Here is a 24,194-nt window from a genome sequence, read left to right on the forward strand (position 1 = left end):
GCTAACAACCCCTTTTGCACACACAGTGTGCTGATCAAACTACTGAAGTTGATCAAACTAAGAAGAAATAACAGACTTGATCAAGTTTGCCTTTTAACCACACTATAATCACATATGTTTTATACCATAGCAATAAATATATCTATGCAGTATGAGGCAAAATTATACTGCTAATACCACTAGAATTAAAAGAAAATACATTTATGAGGCAGAAAATTGGAATTGAGGAAAATTCAATGATTGTCCATGTATCCTCCTATCCTATCTACAAACATCATTCATTAATCAGTGCTCTCCTCATTAAACTGATTAATTGAGATCTTTCATATTTTTTTTTCCAGAGGAAATGAAAGTTTGACACATATCATGGTCTATAAATACAAATCTCTGTTCTCGGTTGCTTTCCCATGAGTCTGTGTGCAGCTCCCGTAGAGGAATAGACCTCATTGTTTACATTGTGACTATGGGAGTGATGTATATGTGTAAAAAAAGATGGCTGAACAAACTCTGGGTTACAGGATTGGTTTCATTGGTCACCATTTGATATTTATGAAAATTATGAAGAATTTAAACATTTACACAGCAAGAAGAGAAGTGTTAATCTCACAAAAAAAAGTCTATAATTCTGTATATTAAATTAAATTAAATTAAATTTATGCATTTAGCAGACGCTTTTATCCAAAGCGACTTACAGTGCATTCAGGCTATCAATTTTTACCTATCATACTGTATACCTATACCTTTCATACCTTTTACCTATATATACTGTACAGGGCCACAGTGACATTTTGTAAAGCTTTATATTGAGGCTTATTTATTAATGTTTTCTTATATTACACATTATCTGTATATTTTCATATAATATATGAGCAGTATCACACTCATAGCCATGTGATATTGTTTTATATCAGCATAGTTGTGATTCAGCCACAGGTAATTCTGATACAGAGCGATATCACTCAGCTAAGAGTGTGATATTGTGTTTTTACCACAGTTGGATAGCACAAGTGTGTAAACAAATAAGAAACAACCACAGAGTATCTTTAAATACAATTTTGTATGCAGACTACTTCCTTCCGCCACGGATTCATATCTCATTTTGACAGTTTAACAGCTAAGCCCAAGCCCCCATTACTAAATTGAAAACGTCACTTTAGAAAAAAATTAAGGAATGTTGAGTTGCGTCATTAAAAACGTATTGTATTACTGATACCGCATTCTGTCTTCAGCTCAATCTCATATTCAGAATAATACATTAGTTTAAATGTCCGCTGAGGAAAGTGATATCTTTGTTGTACTATCCTTTCATCTTTTAAGGGTGATTTACGATGACAGCATTGCTCAGTGCATTTGTTGGTTGCATCTTACAAGATGTTGTTGAACGTGAACTTACTTGTTTACAACCCCGGTGCAGTCTCTTGCAATAAAAAAAAATCTCACGCACTCGTCTCTTAATAATGTAACTAATAACCCTCACCAACACACACATTTTCAAAAACTGGGTACAATGAGATGACATTATTTTACTCACCCTTCAACCATCGATCATTAAAAGTATCATATCATTATAGTAATTTATGTCTATATATACATTTCAATCAGGACCACTTCCGTCAAGTATATTTATGACAATTATATTGCATACAGTTAGTGTTGGCTGTATGGTTATGTTCTGGGCAACACTTCACACGCCTGTCCATGCAGCCATGGTTGGACAGACTGGGGAGAGCAGCAAGACAAACCCCCCTGGGGTACAGAACAGGGCTGAGTTTCCTAAAAGCTTTGTAAGCCTAAGAAGTTTGTAGAAATGATCGTACGAATGATCTTAATATTACGGTCTGTTTCCCAAAAGCATCGTAACTTAAGTAGTACTTGAAAATCATCATAGATCTACGAGTGCTCTGGAGTAATCGTAAAACCCTAAGTGCATCGTAAGAAGACAGATTTATGCGGTCACCTGCAGGACAATCGGCAGATTACATCTTTAACTTGATTCAAGTGTAATGTGATTATAATATAAGGATTTGATTGTGCTTTATTGTACACTTTATGACTCGTTTTCTTTCTTTTTTTTTTATTAATTTATAAATGAAATAATTAAAAGGGGCAGAAATAAATAGAAACACATCTTAAATGACTGAAAAAAAACAATAAAACAAGTAATGTAGGAAATGCTTCAAAGACTGGGGGAAAAAATCTTTCAATGACTTGCTGAAGTGCACGAAAACCAGCTATGTATTGGACCCGGAAATAACGTCTCTCTCTCTCTCTCTCTGTACTGTATATAAAGTATATTATATATTATTATGTAAAGTATAATATTATACACTATAATATAATATTATATCCAAGTTGTCTGTCTGGAACGCAACATTAGGTTAACATTTCAATAAACGATTGTGTACTACAGTTAAGAGCCATTCTATAAGGTGACATTTCAGCACTTGACAAACGGATAGTGACTCCTAAGTAGTACTTAAAGCACAGCTACGTGTGATTGCTTTACGTGCATTGTTGGGAAACGCACGTGAAACAATAACGAACAATCATAAAATGGCTCGTAGAAAATGCTCTTAAGCTCTAAGATCAATCGCCCAGAACCATTATATGCATACATAATTACGATTCACAATTACATGAGTTGTAAATGAAATGTGATAGAGACTGCTTCCAATGAAGAGACTGTAAAGAAAGAACAAAGTTAGATTGGATTACAGGTTCAGTTGGAGGAGGGAGTTAATTGCAAGCAGCAATGCGATGGAAGAGACGCTGAAGAATGGGAATTTAAATAGACCGCATGTGATAGGTGTCAAGACTGGATTGGTACACGTCAGGAACAGCTGACTGTCGGCTGATGCAAGCGTGACTAATGTGGCCTGAATGAACTAACGCGATGCTGAATTTTACAGCATTCGTGTGAGAACAAACTTGGAAGGAGACGTGAGGATTTGGGGAGAAAAGTTGGGTAACACTTTATAATAACTGCACGCTATTAATCATTAGTTAAGCATTAGGAAACAGTTAATTCATCATTTATAAAGCATTAATAGACATTAATAAGCAGTTTATAAATACAGATATAAATGCTTTATACTTGATTTAAAAGCATATATATTATGTATTTAATAATTGTTTTTTCATACTTTATTAATGATCAATTTATCATTTCTAAATGAAGTATAGCATTATTTACACACCAGTTATTAAGGAGTTGTCAGTGGTTCATAAGATCACTTAGAAATTGTAAGTAAATGATTAATAAACTATTAAATGTGCATTCATACATCTTATTTTTCAGACATATAGTAATAGTTACTTAGAGTGTTAATAAATGGTTTATTAACATGTATTTCTACTGTAATTCAGGGTTAATTCAGGTAGTTATAAAACATATGTAGTTGTTAGTTAACTATTATTGTGAGCTCATCTAAATTGAGGACTATTTATGCCTTGTAAAGCTTTTACAAATGAGATTTAAAGGCTGTTAATATTTTTATGTTCTGTATCACTGTGTTGTGTTTGTTTCATTTTCCTGTTTAGAAGATAACTGAGCCTTTAAATATCTTTTATAAATGCTTTACAAGGCATAACTAGTCCTCACTTTAGATGAGCTCACATACATAGTTAACTGACCACTACTAAATGCATTATAAATACCTGAATTTACTACATTTACTTACAATTTCTTGTGATCTTATGAATCACTGGCAACTCCTAAATAACTGGTTTGTAAATAATGCTATACTTCATTGAGAAATGATAACTTGATCATGAATAAAGTATGACAATAAAATTATTAAACACATTATATATATGCTTTTAAATCAAGAATAAAGCATTTATATCTGTATTTATAAACTGCTTATTAATGTCTATTAATGCTTTATAAATTATGAATTATCTGTTTACTAATGCTTAATTAATGATTAATAGTGTGCAGTTATTATAAAGTGTTACCGAAAAATTAAACATTCTTAGTGCATTCCAGGGAATTACAGCAGAATACAAATGAAACATGAAAATGATTAGGAGGAAAATATCACGTTATATTAATAAACCAAACCTAATGTAGCGGGTAGGAAGTAGGCAGTGGGAATTGCGCGTTGATTGAATCAGGTGGTGGGCGTTTGGCGCTGCACCTTTAAATCTAGCAAGCTGGCGGTTTCTCTGATTAGTGTTTTGCTATAGATTCTTGGTTCCTTGGACTCTTGGTTGGTTGTACGAGTTGATCTTGACTTGGTGTTTGTGCGGTTATTCAGTGCCGTGGTTACATCTAGCTCTGTCTTCACAAGCCCTCACCGGCTACGGATTGTGTCTGTGTGTTTCAATGAAAATTCGCTGATTTAGAGTATGACCACTACAAGTTTGCCAAGTGCTGTTTGTTGTGCTGAGAATGTAAGTTCACTGGCTTCCTTTTTTTTCCTCACTTGTGTACATCGGTTGTACGGAGCGCTTGTTTGTATGTGCGTAATTGTGTTGACTCGTCATGTCTGTATAATAGTTTGGCCTGGGAATGTACGAGTAAAAACCAGATGGAATAAGGCGATTGCTACAGTATTACAACTAAACAAGCTCTTGGCTCGACGCTGCGGTCTGTGTTCATACAGGAGGACCGTCATATGCCATCTTGGCCACTGTTTTTCCTGTGCCCTGTTTTTAGTATTCAGTTGTGTGTGTGTGTGTGTGTGTGTGTGTGTGTGTGTGTGTGTGTGTGTGTGTGTGTGTGTGTGTGTGTGTGTGTGTGAGTGGGAGGGAGGCCCACTGTGTTGCCCATTAGTCTTCCCCTGTGTGTGTTGCTGTATGTTTTATGTTTGTATCTTAGGCCATTGGGTTGGTGCAATATCCTGGGGTGGGGAAATAACAATTTTGTTGTGTGGTCACTGGTTTGCTGAGTGTAAATTTATTTTGTTTTTTGTGCATATGATTTGTGATGTGCCTTATTTATTCTGTGTTTGTTGATTGAGTTTTGCTGATTTTTGTTTTTTTGTTATTAATTTAAACACCTTGATTTTGCATTTTGTTGTCCCCGTCCCTGAATTTGTTGACCAGAGGCCTAATGTTTGTTATTTTTCAAGTGTGTCTAACTGGAGAAAAATAAAATAAACTGTTTCTATTTTTATAATACTCCAGTCCCTCTCTCTCCTTTTATTTCTCTTTATTGGGATAGCCTGCTTGTGAATATATAAAACTTAGATTGTTGGTACTACTGTTGGGACTGGTGTAATCTGTTGTTGTTTTTTTTGTGTGTATGTATTGAGTGCAGGTAGAGTACAGGAAAAGCAGTGGTTGAGGACTGGGCCTGGACGGCGGTTCTGCAAGTGACCAGTGGTTTGTATATATTTAAAAAAATATATATATACTCTTCTTCCCTTCTGGCTTTGTTCGGTTCAAAATGTCCCAGGATTTGGAGGAATGGGTCGGGCAGCTAATGGAGCAGATTAAACAGTTGCAGGTTGACAATGAAAGGCTACGTCAGGGAAATGTAGCATCTGCTGGGGCTGTAGAACAGGGAGAGCAGAGCCAGTAAGAGTCAAATCGCCAAGAGCCAAATACTCAGGAGCCAGGGTCTTCCGGATTAAGATATGTGTATGTTCCTAGAGAACAAAAATACCACATTTTCTCTGGTAGTTCAGAGTGTCCTCCGGTGGAGGAATGGATTGAAGATCCCCCTATATTTACACATTATACACATATCCACATATGAGAACACGCACATCTCGTATAATATCCTCTATGGGGAGGCGGCGAAGCTAGAAATTAAACTCCATCCAGCTCCAGTTAGATCCGAGCCTGAGAATATTTTCTCTATACTGACTGAGACTTTTGGCTGTAGCCAGTCTTATATTGACGCTCAACAAAAAAATGTTCAATGTCGTCAACGGGAGGGAGAAACGTTGCGTGAATTTTCACACTCATTAATGTCACTTATGGAAGTCGCACAACGTAAAAATACAACTGCAATTTCTAAACCTGATTGTGTTCTCCGTGATCAATTTGTAGAAAACGTTAGAGACAAAATGCTGCGTAGAGAATTAAAACAATACATCTGCCTTAATCCTGATTCCTCCTTTTTGGACTTGCGTCGTGAGGCATTTCGCTGGGCCAATGATGGCGAGGGGCCTCGTCCTGTTCGTGCAAGGGCTTTTTCGTGTGACGCTAGTGCAAGGGTGGTGGGAGCGCGGCAGGCAGAAGCCCAGGTTGTTGTAGCACAACCAAGTAATGAATTGACCGAGCTCAAAGACTGTTTGTGTAGGCAGCAGGCCCAATTAGATACTATTCTTAAACATCTGTCCTCTTGCTCAGGGCCATCCAATCTACCAAATAGGCAGACCAATCATCAGAGGCGGTTTCGTTTTGATGTGGATGGCAGACCTATTTGTCTGCATTGTGAGCAAGTAGGCCATATGGCTAGGGATTGCCCGGTTGGCTCCCGGCAGACACAGCGTGTGGGGGTTGGGCCTAGGCTGCCCATTGGGAATGGGAGGGAAGACTCTTCCAGCAGGCAACAGGGAAACTAGCACCCTCTAGTGCATGGAGCCAAGCACTAGAAGGGGGTTTGATGGGCTCAGATTCGTTCATATCTCTTTTGTCCTGTCCTTCTGCATTGGTGGGCGAGTGTCCAGTGGCAGATGTTCAGATGGGCGGTGTAACTGTTACTTGTCTTATAGATACCGGTTCTATGGTATCTACTATCGAGTCCTTCTTTAATGACCATTTTCGAGTCTTGGGGTGTGATCAGTTACGTTCTTGTGGTTGGTTACAGTTAAAAGCGGCCAATGGCCTAGATATCCCATATCGAGGATACTTAGAATTGGATGTAGAAGTCTTAGGAAAAGTTCTTCCTTCCATAGGCGTCTTGGAGGTTCAAGATCCACCTGACTCCAGACTCCTGCAAGAGTTTTTTTGCCAAGACGGTGCAAGTTTGTTAACTTCCAGGTTAACAGTCCCAGCCATTTTGGAACATGCCCTATTAGCGTGTCAACGCTTCGAGGACTTTTCTATGTCTGGTGTTCTAGGCAGGGTTTTGACTGCCCCTGGGTCCTCTATCTGTGTTCCAGCCGGATCTTTAAAGTTTGTGTCAGCCACCTGTAGGCAGGGGCTTGGCCCATTGATTTCTTCTGTACTGTTAGAACCAGCAGGGACAGGGTGGCAGTTGCCACCAGACTTAATTGTTCAATCTCCTTGCTCCCCATTGGAAATGGTACAGTACAAGTGCCAGTTGTTAATGTGGGCCAGGTAGATCGGTGGATAAAACCACGTACCCTGTTGGGGGAAATGTACTTGATCACTGCACATTCCGCTAGTAACTCCATCTGCTTTCAGGAAGAAAATGGCACCCAAGGCCCTGTTGCGTTTATTATATGCTACAACTCCCTTGCTGGGGTTTGCGGACCTTTCCTGGCCTAATTTAACTGAGTCCGAGCAATGGGAAGCAAAGTCTTTACTTCAGAAGTATAGTGACACTTTTAGCTGTAGTGAGGCACTTTTAGGCTGTACTGACTTGATCGAGCACGAGATTCCTTTGACTGACGACATTCCGGTGCGGCAGCGCTATAGACGACTTCCACCATCCCAGTATGATGTAGTGAAGACTCATATCCAGGAGCTGTTAGATCAGGGAGTGGTAAAACTGAGCTGTAGTCCTTATTCCTCACCCATCGTGGTTGTGGAGAAAAAAGATGGATCTATTCGTCTTTGTGTTGACTATAGACAACTAAACGCAAAGACTAGTAAAGATGCCTTTCCATTGCCGAGAATTGAGGAATCTTTGGATGCCCTCACATGTGCGTCTCTCTTCTCCACTCTTGACCTTGCGAGTGGTTATAATCAGGTGTCAGTTGCTGAAAGGGATCGGGCTAAAAAACGCTTTTTTGCATGCCCTTTGGCCTGTTTGAGTTCCAGAGGATGCCATATGGGTTGTGCAACGCACCCGGGACTTTTCAGCGGCTGATGGAAAGAATATTTGGGGACCAGCGTTTCCATTCCCTTCTCCTGTACTTAGATGATGTGGTCGTTTTTTCATCTACGTTCAAACAACATCTGGAACATTTGGAGTCAGTATTCAGTCGTCTACGCGAGCACGGTCTTAAGCTCAAACTAAAGAAGTGTCATTTTTTTCAGCCTGAAGTAAAGTTCTTGGGCCATGTTGTTTCAGCCTCTGGGGTTTCTACAGACCCTGACAAGATCAGCGCAGTTAGGGATTGGAGCACTCCATCTACAGTCGCAGAGTTGCGATCGTTCCTTGGGTTTGCATCGTATTATCGGCGTTTTGTGCAGGGGTTTGCGAGGTATGCGGCTCCTCGACATAAATTGGTGGCAAAGCTCCAGCCACACCCTAACAGAAATAGGACGGGACGTAATGCCACTTTGCGGGACCATTGGGACTGGGGTTCTGATCAAGTGTTCAATACTTTGAGGGACAAATTGATAAGCGCACCAGTTTTGGGTTACGCCGACTTTAGTAAACCATTCGTCCTCGAGGTAGATGCTAGTGGGCTGGGGCTTGGTGCCGTTTTATCTCAAAAGCAGGACGGAGGACCTCGGCGTCCAGTCGCTTATGCAAGCAGGGGCTTGCGACCAACTGAGCGAAACATGGATAACTACTCAGCCATGAAACTTGAACTGTTGGCACTTACGTGGGCAGTAACAGACAAGTTTCGGGATTATCTGCTCGGTACCAAATTTACTGTTCTGACTGATAATAATCCGCTCTGTTATTTACGGACAGCTAAGTTAGGAGCTGTAGAGCAACGTTGGGCTGCGCAACTATCTCTTTTTGATTTCACCATCGAGTACCGCCCTCCCGTATTAAACAACAAGAATGCGGACGCACTATCCCGCTTGCCGGCACCACCAGTCCCAGTCTCTACGGATGAGATTACCTCAGGGATCTTTGTGCCAGCCGAAATTAAGAGTGTGGTTGTGTCCCCTTCTGTTGAAATACAGGCCATAAATGCATGCCCTACAAGAACTAGCAAATCTCCAACTTTTGCAGGCTGAGGATCCTGTTTTGAATCCTCACAACCTCCCATGCACGACTGTCAGAAGACCACCTGTGGCCTTGGCAGAAAGTGCTTTAACCATCTCCTCCCATAGCACTGGTTTTAGACCTTGGGTTTGACCCTTGCCCTAGTTATGGCGTTATTTCCCTGTCAAATGTCGAGAGCGCATTATTGTAGCGCGAAAGTACATTAATATAATGTGCGAGCGTGAATCTCTCAGCTCGCGCGCGGAATAAAATGTGCGGAGCGCGAATCTCTCTGCACACGCACGGGAACTGGGCGCGCGCTCTCAGATACACGTTGCTCTTGTAAGAATTTTCTCTGGGCTCGCTCAGAGAGTATGCCTGCACTTAAACCGTGTTCAGTGCAATCGCGAATCTCTCCTCTTCGCTTAAAGTAAGCGTGTATGTGCTTAGACTGTGTCCCGTGCGTTCGCGCATGGCCAAGTACTCTTCTCTTCGAATTCTTTCTCTTTGCTCTTGGCATAAACGCTGTCAAAACGGCAACAACCAATCAGAAATAGGCTTCAACGACTGACCAATGAAAACGCGACATCGTACATGGAATCTTATTGGTTGATATTGAACCGCATATGGAACACATGAATAAGTTCACTGAAGTTCAATCAAGACGAGCCAAGATGGATCCGCCGAATCGACGATCTCAGGTAACCAGTTTTATTTGTTTTGATGTTAAATATGCCAAATGTATCTTAGAAATGTCTGGGAAGAGGGCGATTTGATTATTTTACATATAAATTACCTAGACTGTCAACCACATTGTTCACACTACGTGCCATGCCCATTTAAAGTGAGATTTTTTAGCCAAATATATTTGAAAGCCAATTCCAAAAGGCAAAAAATAATATTTTACGTCTGATAATTAACACATTGTCTCGTGCAATCACACCAGTGATTAAACATTAAGTACATAGCGAGATCAACTGCTAAATTCAAATCTGAACAAATATTTCGGGGGAAAAAGATAAGGGGGCAAAATGCACCAGTAAAATTATGTTATCTATGGCTGTCACGAATGAAGTGATGTGAAATTAATGAAAAGTGTCATCTGCAATAGATTTTCTTTATCGCGGATTGCAGCGTTGAGTTTTATAATCAATCACGCACTGGTTTTTATTATTATTATTATTGTTTTTTTATCTAAAAAATCTCACTTTCAGTTGGCATGGCTCGTAGTGTGAACAATGTGGTTGACAGTCTAGGTAATTTATATGTAAAATAATCCAATCGCCCTCTTCCCAGACATTTCTAAGATACATTTGACATATTTAAAATAAAAACAAATAAAACTGTTTACCTGAGATCGTCGATTCGGCGGATCCATCTCGGCTCATCTTGATTGAACTTCAGTGAACGTATTCCATGATGGGTCGTTCGCGAATGAGCCGACTCTAAGAGCCGGCTCTTGTAGGTGAACGACGAGAGCTGGCTCGCATATCTAAAGAGCCGAGTCTATTTAAAAAAATATAGCCTATAGAAATTAAATCATTATGTAATAATGAAATAATGGATGCATTTTATTTTATTTAAAATAATTGACTAATTCAAAGAACAAAAAAAATATTATATAGGCCTAAAGGTGCACATATTCGTTTGGACTGTCTTATCAGCCTCACATTCTGTTCCTGTCAATCATACAAAACAATTAAACCAAATAAAAAACATGACAAACACACACAGCCATCACACACACACACACACACACACACACACATACCACACACACAGTGTCAAACTCGGAGAAGAAACAGCATCAGCCCCTCGAAAGTAAGGCAGCTTGCATTTCTGAATGCAAATCTCTCATAAAATAAAAATATGATCAGCATTATGTGTGTGTGTTCATGCTAGTTATACAAAACATAACTAGTGAGATAGTTCATGCTGGTTATATAACATGCCAAAAAAGATGGACCAGTTTAATCCTTTCTGTTATTTTTCTTTAATATGGGTTCCATTATGTTGTTCAGATTCAGATTGTATTTGTTTTGTAATGTTGTTGTTTCTATACATTAAAAAGTTGTAATTTAAATGCAAATGTTTAATAGTATTCTTTTTTCATAACAAATCAATGCATTTTCAAAGAAATTGTGAGACATTGTGAGTATGAATTCATTTAATAATTTAATTAAAATTGTTTTCACACCTATCATAGTCAAAACATTATTGTTTTTTAAAGAGCCGTTTGTGAGCCAAAAGAGCTGGCTCTTGTCAGTGAGCTGAGTCAAACGAGCCGGCTCATGAAAAAGAGCCGAAAAGCCCATCAACCAATAAGAGTCCATGTACGATGTCGCGTTTTCATTGGTCAGTCGTTGAAGCCTATTTCTGATTGGTTGGTTGCCGTTTTGACAGCGTTTATGCCAAGAGCAAAGAGAAAGAATTCGAAGAGAAGAGTACTTGGCCATGCGCGAACGCACGGGACACAGTCTAAGCACATACACGCTTACTTTAAGCAAAGAGGAGAGATTCGCGATTGCACTGAACACGGTTTAAGTGCATGCATACTCTCTGAGCGAGCCCAGAGAAAATTCTTGCAAGAGCAACGTGTATCTGAGAGCGCGCGGCCAGTTCCCGCGCGCGAGCAGAAAGATTCGCGCTCCGCACATTTTATTCCGCGCGCGAGCAGAGAGATTCGCGCTCGCACATTATATTAATGTACTTTCGCGCTACAATAATGCGCTTTCGACATTTGACAGGGAAATAACGCCATACTAGTCACCGGGACGGTGACATTTAAGGGTGGGTGAATGTAGCGGGTAGGACGTAGGCAGCGGGAACTGCGCCTTGATTGAATCAGGTGGTGGGCGTTTGGCGCTGCACCTTTAAATCTAACAAGCTGGCGGTTTCTCTGATTAGTGTTTTGCTATAGATTCTTGGTTCCTTGGACTCTTGGTTGGTTGTACGAGTTGACCTTGACTTGGTGTTTGTGCGGTTATTCAGTGCCGTGGTTACATCTAGCTCTGTCTTCACGAGCCCTCACCGGCTACGGATTGTGTCTGCGTGTTTCAATGAAAATTCGCTGATTTAGAGTATGACCACTACAAGTTTGCCGAGTGCTGTTTGTTATGCTGAGAATGTAAGTTCACTGGCTTCCTTTTTTTCCTCACGTGTGTACATCGGTGTTATGGAGCGCTTGTTTATATGTGCATAATTGTGTTGACTCGTCATGTCTGTATTATAGTTTGGCCTGGGAATGTACGAGTAAAAACCAGACGGAATAAGGCGATTGCTACAGTATTACAACTAAACAAGCTCTTGGCTCGACGTCTGTGTTCATACAGGAGGACTGTCATATGCCATCTTGGCCACTGTTTTTCCTGTGCCCCGTTTTTAGTATTCAGTTGTGTGTGTGTGTGTGGGAGGCCCACTGTGTTGCCCATTAGTCTTCCCCTGTGTGTGTTGCTGTATGTTTTATGTTTGTATCTTAGGCCATTGGGTTGCTGCAATATCCTGGGGGGGGGGTCACTGGTTTGCTGAGTGTAAATTTATTTTGTTTTTTGTGCATATGATTTGTGATGTGCCTTATTTATTCTGTGTTTGTTGATTGAGTTTTGCTGATTTTTTTTGTGTTATTCGTTTAAACACCTTGATTTTGCACTTTGTTGTCCCCGTCCCTGAATTTGTTGACCAGAGGCCTAATGTTTGTTATTTTTCAAGTGTGTCTAACTGGAGAAAAATAAAATAAACTATTTCTATTTTTATAATACTCCAGTCCCTCTCTCTCCTTTTATTTCCCTTTATTGGGATAGCCTGCTTGTGAATATATAAAATTTAGATTGTTGGTTGACTGGTTTGAAAATGCCCCCTAGGGGTTACACTAACATAACCCAACCTAAACCTAATTTAAATTTTAAATTTTTCCCATTCAGTGAAAATGAATTTTGCTGCAGTCTTTTTGAGTGGAACTTCAAACTTTTTTGAGTGTTGACTTACAGGCAAAGTCTACTGTAAGCCTTTAGGGGTCTTCTGGGGAATGAGCCACAAGATGTCATCAGCACACTGCATACTCAAGGACTCGCAATGTTGCCTTCAGATATTAAAAAGCTTTCTGTCTAGTCTGAAGTCCAGCTACTGCTTTCAAGTTTGTCATGAAGAATCTACACTCACCAGCCACTTTAAGTCAAGTATGCTTTATTGTCAATTCTTCCACATGTACAGTGCATACTGTACATACAGAGAATTGAAATTGCGTTATTCTCAGACCCTTGGTGCATACAGATAACACTAACAGTAGAACATTAAATACAGATAAAATATAAAGTACAACTACACAAATATACAAATAGGTCATGTAAAAATAAAAATAAGTAAAGCAGCACAAGGCACATGGCAGACAGAGTGCAAACCAGTGAAGTAAATAAACAGTGCAGATATAATGATTGTAGTGCAAAGAGTTTATTCAGTCTGATTAAAGTGTCAAAAATCTCAGAAAATAGTTCTTTATTTAAACTGACAGAAGAGGTATTTGAATGAGGTCAGTTAAATGTTGAATGAGGTAGTAAGCAGAACAATGGGGGGGGGGCAAGGTCGGGAGGGAGTTCAGCTTCCTGACAGCCTGATGAATGAAGCTGTCCTTCAGTCTGCTGGATGGAGGAGAAACTGTGTGACGGGTGGGGGGGATCACCTGCGATGCAGAGGGCTTTATGGGTGAGATGGGTTCCGTAAATGTCCTGGAGGGAGGGGGGGGAGACACCAACGACCTTCTCGGCTGCTCTCACTATACGTTGAAGGGTCTTCCGGCAGGACACGTTGCAGACACCATAACACACAGTGATGCAGCTAGTCAGGATGCTCTCAGTGGTGCCTCTGTAAAAGGTGCACATGATGGAGGCCGGGGCTCTGGCTCAGTTTGCGGAGGAAGTAGAGACGCTGCTGTGCTTTCTTGGCCAGTTTTGTGGTGTTGTCGGTTAGGGCTGCACGATTAATCGCATGCATTTGTCATGCATGTCTCATCAGTAAAGCTGGTTCCGTGATTAGCGGTAAATATCCGACACCTGTTTTCAAATGCACCGGGAGTTCATACACAGATCCGTAGTTCACTGACAAGCTACGCAACATCGTGTTCATAATCGAATGCGATTAATCTCAATTATGAACAGAATATTGCGTAGCTTGTCAGTGAACTACGGCTCTGTGTATTAACTGCTGCTCCCGTTTGAAAACAGGTGACAGACATTTACCGCTAATCACGGAACCGGCTTTACTGATGAGACACGCATGACAAATGCATGCGATTAATCGTGCAGCCCTATTGTCGGTCCAGGAGAGGTCCTCTGTGATGTGCACACCCAGGAACTTGGTGCTGCTCACCCTCTCCACAGTCGCACCATTGATGGTCAGAGGAGCATGCTGAGTGTGCACTCTCCGGAAGTCAACAATAATCTCCTTTATCTTCTCCACATTCAGAGAGATATTGTTGTCACTGCACCACCCGGCCTGGCGGCTCACCTCGCTCCTGTAGTTTGTCTCATCTCTTTTGCTAATGAGACCCACCACAATCATGTCATCTGCAAACTTAATAAAGAGGTTAGAGTTGTGTGACAGTGTGCAGTCATGGGTCAGCAGAGTGAAGAGGAGGGGGCTCAGCACACATCCTTGGGGGGCCCCAGTGTTCAGTGTGATGGTGCTGGATGTGTTGCTGCCGACCCATACTGGCTGAGGTCTAAAAGTCAGAAAGTCCAACAGCCAGTTGCCCCAGCTGGACCAGTTTGTGAATGAGCTGTTGAGGGATGATTGTGTTGAATGCTGAACTGATGTCTAAGAACAGCATTCTGACGTATGAGTCTTTCTTGTCCAGATGTGTGAGTGCTGAGTGGAGGGAGCTCATATGCATACTGGAAGGGGTCCAGGGGGGTCAGACTTGATGTGGTGCATGACTAGCCGTTCAAAGCACTTCAAGAGATTAGGGGTAAGTGCAACTGGACGGTAGTCATTAAAGGTTGGAGACGGCTTCTTCGGGACTGGAATAATGGAGGTAGCTTTGAAGCATGTGGGAACAACAGTCTGACTAAGCAAGATGTTGAAAATGTCTGTGAAGACATCAGTTCCACTGCATAGTCTCTCAGTACACACCCCGGAATGTTGTCAGGACCCAGAGCTTTGCGTGCATTGATCCTGCTGAAGGATCTCCTCATGCTGTCTGGGGTCAGCGTAATCACCTGGTCAACGGGAGGAGGTGGAGTCTTCTGTGCAGTGGTGCTGTTTTGTTCCTCAAAGCGAGGAAAGAAGGCGTTCACCTTGTAAGCTCCTCTCTGGGTGGTGTAAACAAAGTCCAAAGTGTTTTTGGACAATTGAGCATTGTTTAAATGCCACAGCCTACCTGAGTATTGTTGCTGACCATATCCATCCCTTTATGACTACAGTGTAACCATCTTCTGATGGCTACTTCCAGCAGGATAATGCACCATGTCACAAAGCTCAAATCATCTCAGACTGGTTTCTTGTACATGACAATGAGTTCACTTTACTCAAATGGCTACCACAGTCACCAGATCTCAATCTAATAGAGCAACTTTGGGATGTGATGGAACGGGAGATTCGCATTATATATGTGCAGCCGACAAATCTGCAGCAACTGCGTGATGCTATCATATCAATATGGACCAAAATCTCTGAGGAATGTTTCCAACACATTGTTGAATCTATGCCATGAAGAATTAAGGCAGTTCTGAAGGCAAATGGGGGTCCAACCCTGTACTAGCAAGGTGAACCTAATAAAGTGGCCAGTGAGTGTATGTGACACATTGGATGAAGATATTAATGTACTAGTGCCAAAACGTCTTTGTCATGCACTGAATTTGTCATAATACTTTTCAGTAGTAATGCCTTGTACTCAATCAAAGCACCATTTTATTTTATTAATTCTATTATTTTTGGTGAACTATAGACACACACTGAAGAGGATTTTCAATGTGGTTATCTAGATATTGTTTTTAAACTTGTTGTGTTTTTTAAATGATATGGAATAAATTAAAAGTTTCGAAATCAGCAGCTGACCAGTCATGCAATGTAAATCTTTGTTTTTGTTTCAGTATACAGGTATGACATCACTTGTGATAATAAGTGGTCAGAGTCTATAAGATAATTGGACCCTTGTTGATGTCAACTGTGCCTTATGGTCCAATCTAATCTTAAGCCTGTTCCCCTTGAGTGCTACTTAATGTGTTTACCGGCTACTTAATGTGACTCTTGAGATGGGTCTAGCCAAACAAAGTCCAGTAATGAGTGATGAATTTCTAAGAGTTCCCTAACTACTGTCATAAGGGGGGAAAGCTACACAAGCTTTATCACCATGACTCTTAATTGTCAGTCAAAACGTATAATAATACCAGAAAAGTAATACTTGTACAAATAATTAATTATAATTTATGAAAAGAAAAATGAAAGAAGAAAAACTCAAATTTACTGTTTCCCTGCCAATAACCTGAGATACTGTGATAGGCTCCAGAACCCCTATAGCCCTACATAGAACAAACAGAATACATGGATGAACAGCTGGAATATCACCATATACACATTTAAACAGAAAATTTATATTCTGAAAATTATTATAATTTTTTTTTAAAGTTGCCTCCATAACTTTTTCAAGTGTTTTCCATTAATAACACCAAAGACAAGAAGTCATGGAATACATGTTGTTGTTGTTTTTACACCTGCTGCAAATGTGTAACCTACAGTAGGAAAACAAAATAAGCAAATGCATAATTTACATAAAAGTGGCAATGCAGAATATTTTCAGTATCAACAAAATTTTCAACAAAATGTGCAAAACAATATATGTAGTCAGTCTAACTACATATTTGCTATCAACATAGAAAGGGCCCACATTGACCTACTAACCATACAAACTCTGACCCCTTGGTAACATGCTTTTTTCATGCAATTGCTACACCAATACACAATTAAATAAATCTCTTTTTCAAAGTATATGTTGCATATTTGACCATTTGTACATGTTTCTCATAAAAACAAAAATAAAAAAAATCAGCGATCAGAACACATCACTGAAGTGTGCAAACAGCTCTAGTCCTCTATGGGAATAGTTAACCGACTTATGGGAACACAGCATGGTATATTTAGACACCATGATTTCATTTCAAACTTTCATTTCATTCAAACGTAAGACAAAATAATGATTAAACTAATGAAATGAGGAAAGGATACAGATTTCTGTTCACCATTGTAATAGGGAGATAATGTATGAAAGAAAAGCCCAAAAAAAGTTAAACATAACGTCATATCTTGTTTACTACAGTTATATCTGAATTTTCTGCTGTTTATATGACAATATATTTATTGAACATCTGACTTGTAAATGTCAGCTTGACTTTATTTTTCTCTTCACAGCAACACAGTATGACAAAGAGGCCTCACAACTAAGGTAAAGCCTAAGTGTATTTTAATCCATGGATATTAATAATACATGAACATTTTGGCGTTAAACCTTTTTTTTTTTTTAAATCAGAACATTGTAAAGGGGTTGATCACCATGGAGAATATTTCTGCGCAAAATATTTCATTCACAGACTTCAAATTAAATGGTTTCTACAGCCTAGGAGAATGGAGGCCTTTTTTATTTATCCCTTTCTTTCTAATGTTTTTATTGTCTCTTACAGCAAATTCTATTCTTTTATGCTTAATTATATCTCAAAAGTCTCTGCATTCTCCTATGTATGTACTAATAGGGTTGATGGCTGTTGTAGACTTGCTCTTGCCCATATTTTTTGTACCTAATATGCTTTTTAGCTTTTTATTCAACTGGGGTGGGATATCCCTAGTTGGGTGTTTGATACAAATGTTTTGCCTTCATTTTGTTGGAGCATTTCAAACTACTTTGCTTTTGTGGATGGCACTGGATCGTTACTTTGCCATATGCAGACCTCTTTACTATCAGAAATACATGGAAATCCCTAACTTTGTAAAGTTTGTTGTTGTGCCAGTAATCAGAAATGGACTACTAATTGTCACAATGGTTTCTCTAGCTGGAAAACTGACATTTTGTGTAACAAATGTCATTGATCACTGTTTTTGTGAACACATGGCATTGGTTCAGTTAGCATGTGGCGATATAACTATTAATAACATTATAGGACTTTCAACTGCATTCCTGATACCAACTGCTGATTGTATTCTTATTGCTGCTTCATATGTTGTGATTTTTGCCTCTGTGTTTAGATCTGGTAAGGCCCAAATGAAGGCCATAAACACCTGCATTACTCACTTAATTGTGATATCAGGTAGTTTGATTTTTGCGCTGATTGCATTCATGTCATACAGAATAAGAAACAATTTTTCTTCTAGTAGCCGTGTGTTTGTGAGCACAATGTACTTACTTTTTCCAAGTTGTTTCAACCCAATTGTTTATGGAGTGAGAACAAAAGAAATAAGACAAAAGTTTCTTCAGTTTATAAGTGATGTAGAGGTATTTCCATTGTACAATATTTAGTAAAAAAAACAAAACAAAATGATAATACACTGAAACTCATTTTAATATAAGAAATGTCCACGAATTACAAACATACCTCTTTTTTTTTTTTTCCAAAATAGCAGTCGGATGGAACAATGATGGTATTATCATTAAAGGAATAGTTAAAATAATATATATATATATATATATATATATATATATATATATATATATATATATATATATATATATATAATTTGCTGAAAATGAATTCATCCCTAGGCTTTCCAAGATCTAGGTGAGTTTGTTTCTTTATTAGAACAGATTTAGCATTACATTATGCTCACCAGTGGATCCTCTGCAATGAATGTGTGCCGTCAGAATGAGAGTTCAAACAGCTGACCAAATCATCTACATTTTGGATGGCCTGAGGGTGAGTAAACCTTCATTTTGGGTAAAAAAAAAAAAAATAAATAAATAAATAATAAATATATAATAATAAATAAAAGGATGTAAATCTTTGTTGCTTCAGGCATAACTGCATCAGTTTTATTTGTGGTACTCCATTACTAACCTAACACTGTAAACACACAGTACTCTCTTCAACCTGAAGTGCAAGGAATTTTTAAATGTTTCTTCTCCCTATCCAAATCGACAAATCTTACAAAAAACAGTCTATATGTATGAGGGTATACATTTGTTGTCGTGAATATGACTGAAATAAGGCAGATTTTGAAGATCTGAACAGTCTTGTCAACAGCTAAATCAATTTTCCAAGCTTGCCTCACAATTGCTCCTGTTATTGGTTAGGTTTCTAGCGTTTCTATTGTCTGGCTCAACCAGACAGAATTTGTGTCTTTAACCTTTGCCAACAACACAGACTATTTGCACTATAAAATATAGTCTTGAGAGTTGTTTGAGGTCAGAAGATGTACAGTATACTGTACAGCAGTGGAGTCCAACCCTATTCCTGGAGATTTACCTGCAGAGTTCCGTTCCGACCCTGCTTCAGCACATCTGCCTGTAATTATCAAGTGCTCCTGAAGATCTCAATTAGCTGGTTAAGCCGTGTTTGATCAGCGTTGGAAATTTGCAGGAAGATAGATCTCCAGGAACAGGGTTGGGCACCACTGTTGTACAGTATTGTTCCTATTGATTAGAAATAAGTAAATAATGGGGAAGTGTAATGAACTGTTTTGTTATAGAACAACACTTTTTATATAAAGTGCCCTGACCATTTAAATTTGAATAAAGGTCAGGTGGACATTTTTTTACTATATTTTATATGGCATAATGTAAAATAAATAAATACTAATTAAATATATCCAATTTATATGTTGCTTTATTAAAATATATCAGAGTGCAAATTCTGCATTACCATCAATTCAGAAAGATCTTTTTTGGGCCTGTATTGTGACCTCCAGCAGGAAGAAGATCTCTGTTCCTCTGTGGGAATAGTGCACAGGCTCATGGGAACACAACGTGGAGTATTTAGAGACCACAATTCGTGTAAAGTTTTCATTCTACTCTAACATGTGAGACAAAGCATTATGATAGAAAAACAAAGTACAGTAAAATAAGTTGTATAGATTTCTATTCATCAACATATTGGGAGAGCACAGAGTTTTGTATATCTCTTCACAGCAGCTTGACATCACCATTTTACAAAGAGGCCATTTAAAAAGGAATTATTTATCTAATACTGTCAAATGCATTGTACTGTAGTATAGCTTACTGTATTGGATTGATCAGCATGAAGAATCTTTCTGCTCAAAATATTTTATTCACAGACTTCAAACTGAATGGTTTCTACAGTCTAGGGGAATGGAGGCCTTTTTTATTTATCCCCTTCTTTCTGATGTTTTTATTGTCCATCACTGCAAATTCTATTCTCGTATATTTAATCATATGTCAAAAGTCTCTGCATTCTCCCATGTATGTACTAATAGGTTTAATGGCTGTTGTAGACTTAATCTTACCTATATTTTTTGTACCCAACATGCTTGTAAGCTTTTTATTCAACTGGGGTGGGATATCCCTAGTTGGTTGTTTGATACAAATGTTTTGCATTCATTATGTTGGAGCATTTCAGTCTACTTTACTTTTGTGGATGGCACTGGATCGTTACTTTGCAATATGTAAACCTCTTTACTATCAGAAATACATGGAAATCCCTAACTTTCTAAAGTTTGTTGTTGTCCCACTAATCAGAAATGGACTCCTGAATATCAGCATGGTTTCACTGGCTGGAAAACTAACATTCTGTGCAACAAATGTTATTGATCACTGTTTTTGTGAACACATGGCATTGGTTCAATTAGCATGTGGAGATATATCTGTTAATAACTTAGTAGGACTTTTGACTGCTTTCCTGATACCAACTGCTGATTTTATTCTTATTACTGGTTCCTATGTTGTGATTTTTGCCTCTGTGTTTAGATCTGGTAAGGCCCAAATGAAGGCCATAAACACTTGCATTACTCACATCATTGTCATGACAAGTAGTTTGATTTTTGCCTTAATTGCATTCATGTCATACAGAATAAGAAATAATTTTTCTACTAACAGTCGTGTGTTTGTGAGCACAATGTACTTACTTTTCCCAAGTTGTTTTAACCCAATTGTTTATGGAGTGAGAACAAAGGAAATAAGACAAAAGTTTCTTCAGTTTATAAGTGAAGTAAAGATCTTTCCTTTGTAAACAAATCCATTTTATATATGATCAACAATAATATGCTGAAACTGTAACTGTAACATTTAAGTAAGGATTTATTATTTTGTTAAAGTTTTAGATTAAAATAATGGCTATTGTTGTGATTTGTACAAGCCTACATTTCACTCAGATGGGCATATTTTTAACATATTTTAGATGCCATAACTACACAAAATAACATCTAAATAAGGAAGTGTGGTTGCAGTGACAATGAAAAAGAATAACACTAACAAGGTCTTTAATCCACAAAGAAATACACTGAAGAACACTGAGAAACTATAACACAACCATGCATATAGATAGGAACTGACAAATAAATTCAGGCTATAAAGTGAGATACCAGCCAAACCAAATGATGAACACATGAACAGAATCAAACAATGAATAACCATGGTAACAGAACAGAACAAACAGAACCAAATGACCCTTTGCCAAGAGCTTAACTTTCAGGCAATCTGACCAATCATAATGCTGAATCCGCCATCTTGTCTGACAAACAAAGCGGACAGGAGTATAGTTTATCTTTGATGGACTTAAACTTGAAAAATGGTGTGTATTGACATCTTTCCATGGTTGAAATAAAATACATTCTGGTGTTTATTCATGTTTATGTTGTGCTTTAAGTAAATATGAAAAGATTGTGCAATCATCAGTGCATACAGGCAATACAGTGATCTGTCATGACATACATTAAAGAGCTACAAACAGTATTAATTATTTTAATTTGATTTTTATTTATTTTAATTATTTTTTTAATAAAAAATTTAATTTGAAAGCTGAGACATTGTTTCACACCAGAAGTAACAAGAAGCATGTTTCAGCCAAGTTTCAGCTATAGAAGCATGCAACATCCAGTAGATGACACTTGCACTCTTTCATTGGCTATTGCGGGTATCATGTGAGAGGCAGCCCAATCAAAAGTTGATATTTATGATTTGAGTTAAGGGATGGTCCGCCTCGATCAGGAGCAGTTAAATAATCATAATAGGCTTGTTCAACTTAATGCAACACCACAAAGATCAGCTTCCACCTGACAAAAGCAATGCATACTGGTTAGAAAATTTGTCCGACTTTGACTGGCACTGCTGCCACCTTACGATCACATGTGCCATCAAAGTACCACAAGAGCTAAACTAGACCAGCCGCCTAGGTCAGGCGCTGTAGTTGCTCAAAATTGTCTGCGAATGCCTTGATGATGACACCCTTTATTCTCATTGGTCAGATTCTGTGATTACAAGGATGACATGTGTTCGTGTTTTTTCTTAGACAAGTTCCTGTATTACCTTTGCTGTCCATGAAGATTTTAATGCAAAAACATGGGTGTAACACAATAAAAACTCCATAATTACGGGAAGAAGGAGGCGGGAACCGGCGAACACTCAAATAAAACTTTAATAACCAAAATAACCATAAAACAGCGCGACAGCCCCTCACGGGCGACTGCCGCGCACAAACAAAAACCAAACCACAAAATAAAACCCAGGCCTGGTCCTCTCTCGTCCTTCAATGTCGTCGCTCCTCTTTTGTATCCTCCCGATCGCCTCCGTGGGACTCGAGACCGGTGAGTGAAGCAGGTGTCGCTCATTTTCCAATCACTCCACCGGCCTCGCTCCGTTCCCACGGCTCTCGGCCCCGCCCCACTCGTCACAATCCCCAGATTCTACTCCCCCAAATGCATCCACTTGACCTGCGGCCTGGGGGTAAGGACAGACGAGGATCGAACACAAAAAAGGTTGAGGAGCTGCCATGAAGAGGGGAGAGAGGAGAAAAAAAAGAAATCTGGTTCCCAGACACGCTGCACGGCCCTCCACGGAAGTCCTCCGCGGTGTCCTGGCGGTGGCACGACAGCCCTCGGAGGACGGCACGACACTCCTCCGCCGCCCGTCCACGGGCAGCCGGCATCCCCCGTTCCGCTCCTCCTTTGGCTCAGCAGGCTCCGCCACCTGCAACTGCCGACCTCCGCCGCTCCCTTACGGACATCACGGGGCTGCCGGCAGCGAGTTCGTCCGTCCCCGGCAACTCACTCCAACCGCCTCGAGCGTCCACGGCGCCAGACTGCCTTGGCTATACCGCGGATTCACCCCAGCGGCATAGGATCTTCGCAGCACGTCCCTCCTTCCTCCCGGGTTTCGGCACCAAAAAAACTCCATAATTACGTTTTGCGACAAACCTTTAGAAATAACGCGACAGCCCCTCACGACTCCGCGCACCAATCATTCCCAGGCCTGGTCCTCTCTCGTCCTTCACTGTCGTCGCTCTCTTTTGTATCGATCATCGAGACCGGTAAGCAGGTCTTCAATCACTCCACCGTCGCTCCGTGTGGCCAGCCTGGGAATTTCAAAAGACACAGTCTGCCAAATGACACTGTTCTGCACAGAATCAAACAGAATACACGACCGAATCGGGCAACACTCCACCAATCATAAAAAAAAAAATCACTCCACACTGACAAAAAAACATTCACGACAAACCTATAAACTAACAACAAAATATGAGTAAAACAAACTGTAAACATGAGCAAACAAAATAAAAATGTGAAGCATGTGGGCTCAAAATTAAATTTAAATGATGCAACAATGTGGGCTCAAAATTAAATTTAAATGATGCAACATTCTGATAAACAGAAACGTTGGGTAAAGACATCATAGCTGTGCTTTATTGCGGAAAACACAGCTGTTGACTAACCAGAACCAGGAACTGAAACTATTTGTTATATGAGCAATATCACACTCATAGCCATATTCACGTCGGGGCCCTGATCACCCTGTCGGGGTTTATTCTGCAAGAACAACCAGCTGGATGTACATTATCCTGCTTATTACACAGTTACTTACCACATAAGTAAATAATTCTTTGCAAAATATTGATTTGGGTTGAAATATTTGAACGCAAAGCTTCCTTGAAGACAGCAGTTGCAAGCAAGTGGCAAATTCAAACTAAACTGACATTTAAGGGAAACGGTGCAGGCAAACCACGTATTACACAACATTTCACCACAAAATAATTAAGGCAATAAAAGAATTAAAATGTTTTAAAACCTTGCCAGTTTGTTAGTT

The 24,194-nt window shown here is 39.5% G+C and overlaps 2 protein-coding genes across 2 annotated transcripts; both read left to right on the forward strand.

The window, feature by feature from the left end:
* The first annotated feature begins 15,393 nt into the window (after positions 1 to 15,393).
* On the forward strand, positions 15,394 to 18,478 carry LOC109109611 (olfactory receptor 52K2-like). Its single transcript, XM_042739043.1, has one exon. It carries the CDS (start codon positions 17,442 to 17,444, stop codon positions 18,462 to 18,464), a length of 1,023 nt encoding a protein of 340 aa, XP_042594977.1. The 5' UTR covers positions 15,394 to 17,441; the 3' UTR covers positions 18,465 to 18,478.
* A 1,387-nt stretch (positions 18,479 to 19,865) lies between these two features.
* Positions 19,866 to 22,154, forward strand: LOC109109173 (olfactory receptor 52K2-like). The gene has a single exon (XM_019122305.2). It carries the CDS (start codon positions 20,179 to 20,181, stop codon positions 21,124 to 21,126), a length of 948 nt encoding a protein of 315 aa, XP_018977850.1. The 5' UTR covers positions 19,866 to 20,178; the 3' UTR covers positions 21,127 to 22,154.
* Positions 22,155 to 24,194: the final 2,040 nt, after the last annotated feature.

This window comes from Cyprinus carpio, chromosome B15 (genome assembly GCF_018340385.1).
Source record: "Cyprinus carpio isolate SPL01 chromosome B15, ASM1834038v1, whole genome shotgun sequence".
Lineage (NCBI taxonomy): Eukaryota > Metazoa > Chordata > Actinopteri > Cypriniformes > Cyprinidae > Cyprinus > Cyprinus carpio.